General features: G+C 38.9%; 1 protein-coding gene across 5 annotated transcripts in view; it reads right to left on the bottom strand.

Annotated features, from left to right (window-relative positions):
• SASH1 (SAM and SH3 domain containing 1) overlaps window positions 1-16,963 on the bottom strand; it is a 543,978-nt gene that overhangs the window by 179,527 nt on the left and 347,488 nt on the right. Inside the window, exon 1 of one of the 5 annotated variants that reach the window (XM_065057479.1) lies at window positions 11,871-12,029. The exons of the other annotated variants lie outside the window; for them this stretch is intronic. Coding sequence (XP_064913551.1) covers window positions 11,871-11,915 — 45 coding nt within the window. The 5' untranslated portion in view covers window positions 11,916-12,029. Of the gene's footprint in view, window positions 1-11,870; window positions 12,030-16,963 lie in introns of those variants that run through there. 5 annotated transcript variants of the gene reach the window in all.

Raw genomic sequence — 16,963 nt, forward strand, 5'->3', positions numbered from 1 at the left:
ATTTCTTAAAAAAAAAAAATGTTTTATCACCAAATACCTAGCAAGAGAAGAAAAGTGTTTGATACCAAAATATTATTTAAGGAACAATACAACACAAATTTCAGTTTGCTGGTGAAAAAGAGATCTTGTCTTGAGTCTCAGATTTCAAACATATATAGTGGTGCAGCATGCAGGCCAACCATACAGCAAAATGTTTCACCAAAGCCGCACAGATGAAAATGCCCCATGGGATATTCTCATCGAACAGACTCAAGTAAGGCAGCTCAGAAAATGCTTGAGGGAAGCAGCCTCTGTCAGAAGCTCAGCATGGTGTGTTTGGATGTGACTTTCTCAAGGCTGTTCCCACCCACACTAAAGACTGTGAATTTTCCACTCCTTTTCCTTGAAAACTGGGTTTTAAAAGATCTGAAAGGAACGTATCCATGCAGTTTAAAAGATGTGTTTTTTTTGCTGAGAGGAGACTGTCTGGGTCAGTGATTTCAAGGGAGAAGAGGCGAGGGGAGAGGGAAGGAAAAAGTTCTCAGGGTCCCTCCTCCTTCTTCTTTAAGAGCCTCAGATTGTGGCTGCCTCTAAGAGGAAGGCATTTCCTGACTTCAGTCCATGAATTGAGAGAATAAAAATATCCACATAAACTGAAAAGTGTAACCCAGTTGGATAGGTACCCCAGTTTCTTAGGCCTTGAAGGAAGTGGTAGGAAGTAGCTCTCCCTCGTTTTTCATCACTATCGTTATAAAAAGCTGGGAAGGGTGGAATAGGGAATAAGGGATGGGAAAGGAAGACTGAAGCTATTCTTGCATGCACCAAGGAGCACATACAATCTATGTGAGGAATTATAGTGTCATGGCAAACATCCCAGCATCAGACAGGGGACTTATAGTATTAGGGGAAAAAAAAAACCCACAACAACATAAAAATTTGACCAAAACTGATGTATGAAAACCCATCAGGTTTAACTACTTCATATTTTCAGCCAAAGAGCTGATTTCTTCCTTGTATTTTTTTTGTTTGGTGAAACAAAACAGGTCTAAATCATTACACTATTTTAAACAGAATGAGAACTTTTTTTAAAAAAAAAAGTATTATTAACTAGTAAATTTCTGATATATGTTGCGATAGAGGAATCTGAGGCAATATATTTGCTCTCAAATGAAAAAAAGGACTACATGTAAAAATTTACAAAGTAAACAACAACAACAAAGTGATCAAGAAATTTAAAAGCACTGGCATAGGGAAAAAGAAAAAAAATCCAACAAAACAGATTTTCAGCTATGCTTTGAAATTAGATGGTGAACAGATGCTTCAGAAAGATAAAGGAGGGCTCCTTTCAGGCAGCACAAGTTTTCAGCAGCCTTTAGTAGGCCCAAAAGGCCTCAGATGCTAGATGAGAGAGGTGAGATCAGACAAAAGCCGTGTGAAAGCAAGGTGACTGAAAATGACGGACTTGCAGGAGAAAGAGAAATCTTTTGAGAGATTTGCCACACATCTGTCCTGTTTATGTAGAACCACCTGCTTCCTACTACTACCTCCTCCTACTTCTATTATAGTAAAGAAGTAGATAGAGGGTCTTTGTGTTCCTCTGTCTTAACTGTCTGTGTTTCCATCATCTCCACCCTGACAGCTCCTTGTTCTCCACAGTTACACAGGAATCATATCAGAAAGGCCCTTTTTTGTCAGCTGCACATGACCTTTGCATGAAGCATTCCTTCTCTTACCTTTCATTATAACATCACATTGCAAATAATGAACCTTATTGCTAAAAGATAACCAACGGCAAAGAAATGCTTGGAAGAAGCAACCTGAGCCTATTCAGCTGTTTGCAGAAGGTGATTTTATAATTAGCTCAGAGTGAAAAATCCCCTTTATTAGTATATTAATCTTGTTGAATTATATTCATCTTTTTCACATCATTTTATAGTGTGCTATTCCCTTACCAATCATTCAATTATAACACAGTGAGATTACTGGAATTTAATCTAGACACGTAACACAAGATTTCTTTCCTCTTCCCCTTCATACAGGGAATATGGAAGACTTTGGGCTACATGCTATACAAATCAATATGATTGCTCAACTCAGATTATTCTATATTCTACTCAATGTGACGGGTTTTCACCTTGCATCCTGAGCCCCTGGGTCCCAGAGTCTTTAACCACTGTCCAGGAGAATGGACTACTAAGGTGGATTTTATCTGCATTTTGCACGAATTTGAAGGGACTGCTTTCAAGATTAGAGTCAAGTCAATCGCAAATTTGTTCAATAAACACACTCTATCTTTTATAAAAGATTTCAGTTTGCCAGCAACAGAACCGATGGCAAAAGTTTGCATTTTCTGGGGCAGTATTCTATTTTTTTTAAGTATTATTAATTTTTGTCTAAAAAAAAAAACAACTGGCAAAGAAAGGTGAAAAAAGGGATGGAAAGGGACAGAAAACAAAAAAAAAAGATGTTTTGATTAATTTATTATTTAATTATTTTTAGTTTGTGAATTTGTAATGCTTCCCAGATTTACACTTTCCATCCTACTTTAAGAATGAAAAATGTGTTGAAATACTACAATTCTCACTGTATTAAAAGATTACTTTTCTACCACGACCAGTCAGAAAAAATCCTTTCCAAGTTCAGAGAGCTCTAAGGGCTTGTGCCTATGTGGCAACAAGCTGTTCGTTCAAACCTTGCTTTATTTTGAGGCACTGGTTAGGAGGATCAGTGTTTCCAGTTCCCCTCATTTATTGAGTACTTCTCTCTCAGTGTTTTTTGGAAGGACCCTCAGGGCTCCCACTGCCAGTTTATCTTTCTGTTTCCCAAGGGAACCCTAACCCTTGGCTTTCCTTCAGTCCTTCACCTTGGCAAAAGTTTTAGGTAAGTGTGCCACCACATCTTTCAAATAAAGATGCCAACCACACCTAGGGGTGTCCAGATGTGACATGTTAAATGCGGTTGAGGAGTTATAAAGGGCTGGGCAGGAATTAATACAAGCTATGACTTCACTCATTAAACCAACACCAAGGAGCGACCAGTACGTGTGGTGACTTCGCAACAGAACAATTTGGAGAGAAATCTAAATGAAGTCCAAAGGCAGGGTATGTCTGAGAAGGCAGATAAGATGAACCGATAAGAGGGACAGCATGACATCTTGTTCTTTGTTTCAGTTTCAAATGCAACACGTGACTGTAGAGGGATGGGTGCTCAGATGATGTTTCATCCCTGCATCTCTGAAAATAAAGCATGGAAACGGTTTGTGCTTTGTGCTGCAATGACAGAAGGTATTGCAAGGTTCCTAATGAGGTAAAAATTATGTATATGAGGGACGGGTTACCCTCACTGAAGACAGCACAGAGACAGCACAGATATTCAGTATCTGTGTGGGACCACAAATCTGCTTTGTACAGGAATTGCTATTTAACAGTTAAAAAAGCACACACACAAGTGATAGTATGTCTTCTCACTAAGAAATGTCTGCTGCAGCTATGAGAAATTATTTATCCCAGCACTTTCTTGCATGTCTAACATTTTAAGCACAATCACCCTGTGCAATATGTAAATTAAGAACAGCATCATTTTCCAGTAATTACCAGAAACATACACATTTTCCAACAAGGTGACATTATGTCATGAATTCCCTTGTCAAGAGGAAAAAAAAAAAGACAAAACTTATCATACTTGTTTGAGAAGTCAAAGTGATAGATTTGTCATGAGGGTAATCATCTATAAAAAAAAAATCCACTATTATCAACTTCCCAAATTTCTGAAAAGGGATTAATTTTCTGCCTGAGTTAATAATGAACATTTTTCTTCTATTCTTCATCTTCAGTTATTTTCTCTTTTGAGGTTCACTTATCTCTAACTACTGAACTCAAAAAATAGGCAACATCCTCTTTTGAAGTAATGGCTTGGAAGACTATTGAATGAAGAGGCAAAAGATGGATTTTGAAGATACATGTTAGAAATCTTTGTGACAGCTGCAGGTTTTTCACAGGGGACCTGCACTTCCAGTTTAGTAAAGGTATTGGGGAAACTAAGTTCATCCTGTGACAGAAGTAAGTGGGGAACAGTAAATTATCTATTTATTTTCACAGATAAAACTCACAATAAAAGGAATGAAATCGCAGTAATAATGAGACCAATGGCACTACAACGTGCAATTCATGCTGCAGGAATTAGTCTAGAGTGATGGTTCAAGCACATTTTAAACCTAAAATACCCCATGTTAAAACAGCTCATGCAGATGCTTGAAGCCTCACAAACCCTTCTGTCCATGCGCAGCTCCCAGCCTGCCGAAGCCTCCCTTGCGGCACTGATTGATTGTTCTGTGCTCTCGAGATATCAAGTGACAGCCACACTGGAGAGAATGGCACAAAATGCTTTCCCTATGGTACCTATGCTCTCCTGAGGCTCTCAGAGTCTCAGTGTTTTGAACTGCTGGCATCCCTGCTCTCTGGCAGAGCTAAGAAATGGGGCATTTCTAGAGGAGCAAGGAGGAAGACATGGGATTTGCACTTTAATTTTCTGTTGCATTGCCTTGTCACCCCTACCTTATATTATCCAAAAAAATGAGCCCTCATATCATCAGCCTGTGGAAACACAGGAAAGAAGATCCCTTATAGACAGGAGATGGAAGGAGCAGGATTTTCTTCTTTACTTTTGAGTAGGATGGAAAGACAGCCTCCCCAAATTTGCTCTTACCTCATCCCTTGCTCAACCTTTTCTGCCACTCCAGGCAAAAAACATACGAACAATTGCTGCTGGAGGTGATTGCCTGATGCTAATGGGCGTGCTTTTACAAGGTTACTGCCTAAGCACATTCAGATCACTCGGGTCCTGGCATGAGTCTCCGGGCAAATCAATAAGTCTGACTTCTAGGAGGAGATTTCTGAGAGATATGCTTCAGCAACTCCCGCACACTAGGATTCACATCCAGGTACAGGTTTCTGACATTAATTGGTTCCATGCTGTCTCACTGGGATGCTGTCCAAACACAGCTTCTTGCTCTAACTTGCTGTGCTAAAGTGAGCGCATGGGATTTGAGAGATTACTCTCTTAGATTCTAGCTTGTTGGTCTGAAGCCAAAATTCAGACAACACCAATGAAATCCCAAAACTAAGCAATTTTAGTACACAAGGTTGCCTCTGTTGTGGAGCTGATAAAGTACAGACCCTCTGTAATTTATTTCTATGCTGCTTCCAAAGTGATGGGGCAGCGGAAAGGACAGTGTGACAATATGCTTTTCTTTTTTATGAAGTCAACAGTCCATGTGGATGTTCCCTTAGTTAAGCCAATACAGGGGCTTTCCTCTGCAGATGAAGCTCCTGGGTTCCCTGCTTAGGAAGCAGAGAGAGTTTTCAATAGCAAATTCTCATTGCAGTGTTGTGTGAATTAAGTGCATGGCTGGAGGAGTAGTAGAGGCTTCAACATCTGGTATTAATGGCATCCAATAATGTCACAGGTCTGCCAAACAATTTTATTCACTAGGTGATTTTTTGACACTGATTGCTCTAACACAGAGTTACCAAGAAGCCCAGCTATCCCTAGGCAGCATCCTGGAAGTAAATACTCACAGCTGTTTCTAGAATTTTGCATAGTGGGTATTGAAATGGATGCTCTGGTTAACATAGCAAACAGGGAGAAAGAACAAAGCATGAAATCAAATTCAATCACTCCCTTGAATTTGTTTATGCAACCCATTGTTACTGCTCACAGAACAGCTTTGGCAGGCAAAGGCCACGACAAAATGTGGCCTCAGTTTATACAGAGCAATTTTTCCCATCTGCCATTTTTGTTGTCAGTTGTTTTATATTGATTTCTCTCCATACAGTTCCAAGTTTAACCGGGGCACAGCTGCATTGATCCAAGAAAGCTGAAGTAATTTGTCTCTTCTAGCGAAGCAGAAATGGGGCAGGAGATGGTACCCATCACTGTTTTTCTGGTAGGAATACATTAGAAGCTCTTTCCCATAGCACTGATGTAGATTAAGCCTGCATTTATGGCTTTTCATACAAATATTTCTGGTAATTTCATTTTATCTCTGGCAAGCGAGATGAAATTCACACTGAGGAGCATGTTCTCAAGTAATTCCTTCCTGCACATGGGAATAAGCTGACTCAGCACATGAATTATGGAATCACAACTATGCAGTGCCTTTAGATTTATAATATAAAGGAGATTTTTCATTAACTATAAGCGGCATTGCTTGGGCTCTACAATAAAGGGTTTTAACCTGAATCTACCCGGAGCCCCACTTTATTTATTTGCTGAACTGGCCCATGGGATGTGTCCTACAGGCCATTCTTGGTGGTCCCAAGCGCCTATTCATTTCTATGGGATCCCTTCTTCAAAACCCTTCTGGTCACTGCACAATTGTGAAAGAGAAACTGTAAGCAGCAAATGTAGTTGTGGCAACAGAGCATCTGTCATACATGAAGAAAGCAGAGGAGCAGAGGTTGCTGACCTTAGTAAAACAGAGTCTGAGATGGAGACCTGCTAGCACCTAAAAGAAGGCAGAAAACTATTCAAGTTAAAAACATCTCTCTGTAAGATGACCACAAAGGTATTAAAATTAAAGAGTCGTTGAAGCAGTGAGGTTCGGGGCTGTCAGCCTAACTACCAGTAAGGCTCATAAAGTTCCTCTTATTCCTTTTGTTTCTATGGTAGCTATAGCCCTGACATGAAAAATTCTCAGTGGCACAGGAGTACTACAGATACATTACAAAAATGTAAATGATAGGAATCATTGTATACTGTCAAGGAATTAATTTGTCTGAATTTTAAGGGTTTTCAATGAGAAGGTTCCACCACAACATTAGATGCTGTTACAAAGTGTGATCGCTTCTATTCATAGCCATCACTGAAGTTGAATGAAATCCAGTGGGTTTTATTTACCAGCAAAGCTTCATCACAGATAAAGCATCAACTGCAAGAAACCTGCAATTCTTATTTGCTAATTAATATTGTTAAATTATTGTGTGACAGGAAGAATATGCTCAGGGAATACTCCCACTGAACATTTCATCCTCCCTGGAATACGTTTTTTGTGAGATAAGTCATAATACATATAATATGCCAATTGCCTAACCTATTGGGAAAGAGCAGGTACACAAACAACTTGGTGCAAATATGAGAACACCTGCTGACAGGCACAGACATGGCTTAAACACCATTTCCAATCAGAGCATTCTAGCTAAAGGCCAGGCAAGCAGCCTGATTGTATAATATTTGGAAACTGTCCTCTTGCAGTTGACAGCAAAGACTGACAATGGTAAGTCACCTCTTACAACATCTGAAACAAAAATTCAGGAATTAGTCAAAATGACCAGCAGACAACCACAGAAAAAAGAAGCTCAACAAGTAACTGATAGGAGCCAGAAATGACTGATACTAGCTGAAAAATGCGAAGTATGTGTGTATCTTTGTAATACGGAATGCCAAACTTGAACTACGCCATCAATGAGGGGCATGGAGCGACCCACATTTTAAAGGTCTAAAGACTAACCTGATTCATTCTTCCAACTAGAAACTTCTCATTTATTGATTATAAGAGTCAACTGATATTTCTTTGGAAGAGGTTAAGAGCATGATTCACATTTTCATTTTGCTGAGCACCCAACCAGAATGTCCTTCTCTTCTCCCATTTGGATGGTCGTCATCAGACACAGCTTCTCCATCTGCTCCCAAACTCCCAAACCAAGCTGTCAAAGCTCTTCCCATTAGCTAAGCGTATAAGAAAAAAGCTCCAACAGTTTCCAAGGAGAGAGTGATAGACAGGATGTTGAGTGGTAAATGAGGATATTTGGAATACATCTGTGGACATACACTTTGTCATTTGCTACTCAGCACATCTCCAGCTTAGAGGAATGGATTCTCTTACCCAGCAGCAGCTGTTATTGTTTGGATTGTAAATAGTCATAAGCCATATGGTGTGGCAGAAGAAAAAAACTTCACACCTTCTCACATGGACAAATATTATTATTGCAAAGCATAAACACATCAATATATATATATCTGTCTTTTCTCTGGGGAAGCATATAGCCTTCAACCCAATTCTAAAAAAATTATCAGCTTCCAGATGAGCAGATTACCTGTGAAGATGGGGTTTGTTTTTTTAGTATTTGGACAAATTTGATAGAAAACAAATGCAGGTGTGTAGTAGATACAGTGCTTTCAGTTCTATAGGTGGGATGAAAAAGAAATGCAAAATATAAATCGAGGTAGTAAAGTGGGAGTGAAAATTAGGAAGAAGGGAGAAAAAAAGATTCTATATGCAACTACTACAGAAAAATATATTTCAATATCTTTTGCTATCTACTACTTAACTACATAAAGAGCAGCAGAATGGTGGCTTATCACACAAGTGGACCAGCAGTTTCTTCACACACATGAATCTGAACTTTCCACCTGGTCAGTAATAGGTGAAGCATTTCAGATGTTGGTGGGCTGTATGCAGACAAGAACATGCCTCTCAGAAATGGTGGGACCTCTGCTTGGCAAGGGAAGGTGGCTACAATCACTGTTTCCAAGACTTGGAACATGGAGAAGATGCAGCCCATTCCCTTGCTGTGCCCGAGCTTACAAATCAGACTTTCCCCCGTCTACACCCAAAACTGCAGATGACGTGTTGAGTTCAGAAGAAGGGTTTCTTTCTTTTTAAACCACTATTTCATCAATGTTCATGTTTAAAACCTACTACTGCTTTTATTTATGTTGCCTCTAAAGCACTTTTTAGCTTCTATTTTATTGTTAGTACTTTAATAAAAAGGAAGTGTGATCACTCCATTGTACGGTGAAGCCAGCAACATACATAGTTAGAGTTTTGCAAAGCCAAGTTTCTGAACTACATCCCCAAAATCTTAGCAGAGTGACACTGCACTTGCCAATAGCAAATGCTGGCACATCCTATTCTTATGATTCGACATACCCCATGAACCTGTGTCCAGTCTGTTAAGAGTTCTTTTGTTATACTCTCCTCTCAGCCCATTTCAAACACTGCATTGACACCACCTGGCACACCACAATAGCTCTGAATTTATACAAAGACCCCCTTCACTAAGAGATTTTATTGGTGACTAACTGCACCGCAAATGAAGTGATCCAGCAGATGATGAGGACGATAGTGCAGCCCTGAGCCCACAAGAGGGATGCTCAGGCTCAGGACACCAGCAGCCACAAAGGGAAGTCAAGAGACCTTCCACATGCATCAGCCCATGCTGAGAGCCAAAGTTCAAACCTGACCTATAGATGCAAAAAGAGGCAGCAAATCAGTTACACATCCTCTTCTGATACCTTTAGTCACATTCTGCTTATTATGTATTTCTTTACCGAAACTCAAAACTGGAATTGAGGTAAGCGAAATGCCTGTGATCAGGAGAACGGATCCACTACTGTCTTTGAAGCATTGCATGCCTCTAAGTGTTTTCTTCTTTTGATCTTTGACAGGGGACGTGGCTCAGCCCAATGATCCAATACAGAGCAGCTATCCTGACTCACTCTCACCAAGCTGGCTGGGTAACCCCATCCTCAGGACACATGGGGAACCAGCTCACCAGCTTCCAGCATCGAGATACTCTGCAGAGTGACTGAGAATCCCCTCCAGATCTCAGCCTGGCACAGCAGCAAACCTCGCTAACAATGTGGATGCTGGCATATCTTCTTTGTGGCAATCAGCTGGCTTCTTCCACAGGAATGTGATGCATTTGATGGTTTATTTTGAAATTAAAACTAATATTTCCAAGAACCTTTCTTTTAAAACCCTTCCTGAAAATTACAGTGGTCACACAACCATAAACCTATTTTTCAAAAATAATTTTTGCTCCTTTGGACATTTAATATTATTAAACTGTGTTCAAGTGCTAAAAACAATGGAGAAGGCTGCATTGTCCTACAAGCAATGCTCTGTGAAAGGAAAAGATTAGGACACATGGATGCTTATTTAAAAATTTAATTTCAAGAGCTGGCAAATCCCATCGACAGTTGTTTTCATTGCATCTTCTTCATGTAGCATTTCTAAATCTCAGCTTTGAGCACAGGGCTCTGCTCTTGGCAGAGAGATCTCACCCAAGAAGAGAGTATAGTCAGGTGAAGATGGAAATGCTATTGTTCTGGGAGAAAGGCAGTAAAAAGAAATTCAGTCACTGTAAAAAAAGACAACAAACTGAGCTGCTCTCTTGGTTTTAGTTTTAAAGAAACATTTAAACCAGTTAGGAAATCATGAAGGAGACACGTTCCCGAAGCCGTCACTAGACACAAGCTCACCTGAAATAACTAAATTGCAAAGGTAACTTCCACACATGAGAACCCACTCCATATATATGTTCAGACAACCACAGAAGTTGTCTTTACCCACAGAACTCATGGTTTACAACCAGATTGCATGATCACGGCCTAAAAGTTCAACAGCATGATCATTTCCACTTGAAAACCTGCTATCATGAGTTAATGGTGTTTATACAAATAATATATACAAAATAGCAAAATGAAGAACTCCATAGCTTGCAAATTTGAACTAATTACACAGAAAAAGATTAGCTTAACTCTCACATCTCTAAAATGTAGGTTATGTATTCTGTATTTTCAGCAGTTGGACAGCCAAGCAGTTACTTACTTGCCTTTTTTAAAACAAGGAAATACAAACAAGTCTTCACAAATTTTGGCAGGTTTTATAATAATCAGTCTCACTCAACTGCAGTGCTGCCTACGGAGGAAAGACCTCGAGATGGCTGAAATAGTGTCATCAACGACTAAATACACCAATGCAGTAAGAATCATAGCACCCCTGCGAAGGAGAAGAAAATCACTGACATTTTAAAAATATGGAAACGGAAAGATTTTGTGGGGCTACCTTACCACATGAAAAAAGTACAGTTCACTTTGTAAGCAAGTGTAGTAAAATTGGTTCTATGGTGGCTTCCTCAAACTCATCTAAGGCTGCCTGTGGCAGTGCCTGAGATGATAAGCCAGACACATTGATTATAAGCTTTACCAGCTAGATCACACTGCCTTTCCCTCTCAGAAAAAAAAGTGTTCCTTTAGTTACCTCAGAAAATCTCTGGTTGATTTTTTCTTTTCATCAGGCTAATATGAATGTTCTGATTACCATCAGCAACAAGAGAAGGCACAATAAAATTTACTTGTCCTAACCTGCAGCTATGCATACGGTTACCTCCCTATACTTAAGCAGCATTATTTTGTCTGGCATTTTCAATCTTTTGGGCAAAACTTCCACTTAAAACAAAACAACTTATCTTTTTGGGTGAGATCAATAATTCAATGACTGAAGTACTATTTGCATTTTGATGGGGAAAAAAAAAAAGAAAAAAAAGAAACAAAAGAAAATGGCTACTTAGAGAACATTCAGAATACAGTTATACAGAGAATACAGTTCCCAGAAAGAGAGCAATCATAATTAGTCATTTAAAAGTTTCCCCCATCTGAATTAAACTGGGTTTTGATTTTATTTTTTCCTTTTTATTTTAAGTAAAAAAAAAACCCTGTTTTAAATATCTAGATAGCAATATCACAATTGATTTTGAAAATCTAGGTTACTATTATGTTAAAAGCAGCTGCTTAGAAAAAATGCATTCATTTAATGAGCTGACATGTTTCCCTTTCAGAATAAGTCAGATGAACTAACTGTGAATCAGATTTGTATCTCAATATTAAAAGAGAAATCACATTCCACTTCCCCGTGGAACACGACAGCAAGCATGCCTGTGACTGTCTCACCCCTTCTTTAATTGTTACGTTATGTTTTCTACTTAATAAAAAACATATAACCCTGCAGTCAGAATACCAAAATCACTTCCATCTTAGTTTTCAGAAACTGCTGAATAAAACTCGGAACAAAAATAATCCCTCCTTCCCGACTCACACGGTTTACTCACCATCACTTTATTCCAAAACTCAGTTTCACTTGAAAAATGATCCATAACAATGAAATTATTTCTTCCTTGTCAAAAGTATCACTCCAATCATTTAAATTACTGAACGAAGAAAAGGAAACATTGTGCTCCACAGAGTACTCTAAACACACACTGTTGTTTTTGCTGATGCAATGAGGCTTCTAAGCAAACGAGTTTGCAAGCAAGCTGGGTAGTGGCATTCTCCTTATGATTCAAAAGTAAAGTATGCCTCAGCTAACTGAATGCTTGCACAACGTATAATAAAGGAGCTCAAGGATTCATACATGTCTCTAACATAATCATTTGTAAAACTTCAACTCATATTGCCATCTGTAACTCCGCCACACCTCAAAAATGACGTGCCAGATACAAACTTTTACTGGGTGCTATGTGCAGCCAAGAGAAAGATAGCTTCAAGCCAGAGGCTTGTGTTTAAAAGTCTCTGAAGTGTAAGTCCCTAAGGTGTATTAAGTTACATTCTGTGCATGGAACATAACCGTGGATTCGGATTCCTGCTCGCTACATATTTAAATATCATAAAGTTCATCATAAGCCACAAGTTAAAAACACCTATTCTGCCACAATGCATTAATGGATTAATACACAAACCTACTGCGGTAGGAAGGAGTTCAAGAACAAATTTAAATGCACTTATAATTACCACTTTTAACAACTAAAAAAAACCAACCCTGAACTCCAAGAAAAACACAGAAAAAAATGTAGTGCATTTTTTGAGGAATGAGGATAACAACATCCAGGGAAAATTTAAATGCTGCATCTTCTTTCCCATACACACACAGACCTATTTGTACCCTGAGAAGAGAATCTGAAGAGTTTAGAAACTGCTCTCTGCAGTAAATTGAGAAGGGAGAAATATGTAACAACTTAATGACCTCCAGTTAGTTGGAAGACTCCAGTGCAAGATTTGTCATTTATTTCATCTGCCTATCTTTAAAACTTTTGGTCAGCTGCCTACACAGGTAAATCTTGTGAAGGTTCAAAATCTTTCAAGTCCCAGACTAAAAGTATCACTCCAAGCAAATAAATGCTATTGCAGACTTTTACTCAACCACCAAGCCCTCACCAGATTAATCAAGATAACCTTTTTTTCTTTGCAAGTTTTTTCTTTTTCTGACACATTGAGGTCTGAGGTAGTATTCACTCCACACCTCTTGACATCTCCTAATGAATCGGGACCACTACTGGTGCTGTGGCTTGGAAATTGCTGAGACAATCTAGATGAATGTTGTTCACAGCTCAAATTTTTTATATTTAAAAGCTTATATTTTCTGCCAAGCTCCTATCTTTAACATCCTCTTGTCTTTAACATCTTCCTCTGATGCCCTCGCATCAGTGATCAGATAGAACCAAGGAGCAGGTGGGTGGAAGCGCTGAATGGTTCCTGGGGAACCCGAGCAGCCCCTGCAGGAGCCAGGCTCCCAGAGTGCTGGGACATGGCCAGGGCAGACCCTCAGGAAAGGGGTTCATACTCATGGCTGGAGGGACCCTGTGAAACACTAGGTTTGCCCCTGGGTAAGACAGCAGTAATGCCATCAACCCGTCAATTAATTTAATACATAGGAAAAACCTTCTACCCTCTTACAGCTTAGGAAATTCTGCTTATATATATAATATGATGTACATATAGTAGTGTAATATCTATGCCATTATAGCCTTGAACCACTTACGCGCTTTCAGACCACATTTAATTAGATCAGTGGGACAAAATGAAAAGTAGAATAAAAACGCCATGTTTTCACTCAATAGAGTCACCCAGACCAGTAAAATATCTGTACTGGACTCTGATTGCACACTGGCATACACTTGCACTATTTAACACACAGATCAAAACTAACAATCCAATGATCTGATTTCAGATTTCCTGAGTCTATGCTATCTCCAAACAATGTGGGATAAATTTAGATGCATCTTAAATCAGCACTTATTCCCAGTTAATCACTTCAGTGTTCTACTTATACAAACAAAATGAAATAAAACAGGATGCTGATCATCCTGTATCTGTCCAGAAGCAAATAATTACAAAGGATGTTGTTCAGCAATAAATCTATTATTAGTGCTTTTCAAGCTCTTTGATTTGCAAAAACTAGCAAACTGTTTCTCATCAGCATGTATGTTTTTCCTACTTTATTCTGTGAATCCTGCAACTTGGCAAACTAATACAATTCTTCTGGCATTTAGTGGAACACAGACATCTTTGTCCTATTGCGAAGGATCCTTAACCCTCTGGGCTTTCCAGTTACAACCAGGATGTCTCCAATACTTTATCTGTTGTTTGGAACCATGTACATCGAACTTAGTAGGTTGAAAACATGTCCTGTTGCTGAGCTCTACTGCAAGCTCTAAGGAGTTTTTGCAGATCCATTCTTTTACCATGGTAATGTTACTTGATTTTACCTAGGCACTTTATTTTAAGGAGCATTTGAATATGTGTTATGAAATTTAATTTACATGGACTATTACCTCAGGTTAGTTATTTCAAAACAAGAAAACAATTTTGACAGACAGAAATACTGTGGTGAAAAACTGTGGCAAAAACTCTACGTGACTAACTCCTTGGTTTTGAACTCATATTTGGAGCAGAATGGTAAAAAAAGAGCAAAGTGCAAGTGATGGCAGCTTCTGCATTACTGGATCCTATAAGCAGGATCTCAGGAAACGGATGGCAAGTAAAACCACAGAGGTGAAACAGCACATGGTAAAAACCAACTTTAAAAGACCTTTTTTTTTTTCTTTTTTCTTTTTTTCCCTCCCTTGATTCTCATGCTACACAGCATAAAATCTTCCATCAGGATCATAATAAACATCTATCAAAGATCTCTCTCTGCTACCTTAACAGTAGGCCAAATAATTCAGACACCATTTGAAGTTCAATTACATTTTTCTGCAGTAAGTCAGAAAAAGGTGAAAAGTAAATCACCTTTATGTACCCTTCCTGAAGTTCTTTTATATTGATCCCCCAAGAAAACATGTTCTGAACATGTCCACCATTTAGCTCCATGCTTCTGCCTGTACCAGGCAGACCTCTGCCCAACTTTATATTTTCATTTAAATATCCACGTAAATAGCTTCATGTTAAAATCATGCACATGTACTAATGTCTTATAAATATTATTCCTTAGTGCTTCAGTAGACTTTGCCTGCTTCGACTTGTAAGAAAGATTTCCAAGGTTTGGTTTCTGTAGCAATTGCAAATAGGTCTGTTTTCAATGGCTTATTTCTGAAGCAGACCTTGGTCCCACAGTCACACACTAACCATCCTCAGCTGTGAAAGTGCAGCAATTCACCCCAGCGACACGTTGTCTTTATGTACTGGTGTAGTGCTGCAGATTTCCCTTATCCTGTGGGTGATTAGAACAGCCCACGGTGACACTACTGCGCCAAGCATGACACGTCCATGTTCTGTGTCCCAAAATTTAAAGCACACTAGTCTCCAGCATCTTCACTTCAGTCTGACAAGGCAGAGGGAGATTTCGGTTCTGCTCTTACTGGGTGAGGTCTGGATTTTGCAGCATGAAATAAAGTTGTAGATCAGCTTTCAAGAATTGATGAAGTCCTACACTGGCATAGAAGTCCATCAGCCTGAACGTTAGGATCTGAAGTGAAATTTTTCTAAACACTGACAGAAGTAAATGTGTTGTCTAATATGAGAGTTAATCATTTTGGGCTTCACTAAAAGCAAATTATGTGCTGTTGGAAGGCAAACAGCTAACTTGTAGCAGAGGCTTATGTCCCCTGCAGCTCTTTGGAAAAAAACTCTGTTCACCAACAAAACTATTTTTAACTGCTCCATGAGTATTAACAAAACTGTGATTACTACTGCAGAAAATATCCAGTTCCCTATTCCTGCACCATTATGGCCTCTCAACTTTGCTCACTCAAGTTATGACTAGTGTGGTTTTTAAACTAGTGCTAACAGGGTTCGATGAAGTTATACTCCAGGATGTGGCATCCATAGTTTGATATTTTTTCTCTTAATGGCCTGCAGCAACTTTCAAGCTAAGGAGTATGGTGTACCAGAAGCCTGACTCGAATTACCAGTATCAGAAGCCTGCCATACTCCTTCTCCCATTTACTCATAAATCAGTGCTGACAGTTAAAACCTTATCTGCAGCAGTACAGGGTGCATCTCACTTCTTGATGTAGAAGGGAATGTGAGGCATATTCTGGCCCTCACCTCACTCAGTTTTGTAAGAAATGCCACTTTACAGAAGAGATTACAGATTTGGAAATTATATAAAGTGACTGAATCATTCCAATGTACACTTTAGCAGAACTATGACGTAAATACAGAATACTGCAGAGTAAAAGCAAAACTGAAAGATTCATAACCTGCGATAGTAATTTAATAATCAAGCCCTAATAAAATAACATCTAACACCATCTGGCACTGGGATCCGATGGTGCCTCCCCAATCAGTGCTAAGTAATGCATCCATAACAATTGCCTCTCACTTGATTATGCTAATGTAGTTGATACCAGATGCAATTCAAAGATCATTGAAGTCAATGAGTGTTCTTCATTAATGCCAATGGAATTTGTATCAGATTCATCAAGTTAAAATACAAGAGAGGAGCTAGAATTGTAGTAGAGACATAAGCAGCAATAGTGGTTCTAGATCTTGGATATTAAAAAATATTGTGTGCTTACTATATACCATGGTAGAAGATCCTTGAAAATAGTTGTTATGGGTTGTTTGTGACAAAGGTAAGTGGTGAAACACAACCCTGCTATAAATCTCCACTGTTATCTGTGCACATGATCTCCCTTTGACACTCCAAGATACCCTTCGGGTCATGAAATACCAAAAGACTTTTGATCATAAAATCCTACAGTTCTGAACCCTAAGTAAACTCTCCATACTGAATTCAATTTTACAGTTGAGATTCTCCTTACACAAAATGGTGACATTTCTAACTATAAAGTCCGAGGGCAAAGAGGAATTATTTTTTCTATTTATTATGGAGCAGTACATGAGGACACAAGTGAAAAGATTCTGGTAATAGATAAAATAAAGATGAAGTGGGGCAGAAAGGTCACAAAAATCTCTAACAGTG

Source organism: Columba livia, chromosome 3, assembly GCF_036013475.1.
Source record: "Columba livia isolate bColLiv1 breed racing homer chromosome 3, bColLiv1.pat.W.v2, whole genome shotgun sequence".
NCBI classification, from domain to species: Eukaryota; Metazoa; Chordata; class Aves; order Columbiformes; family Columbidae; genus Columba; species Columba livia.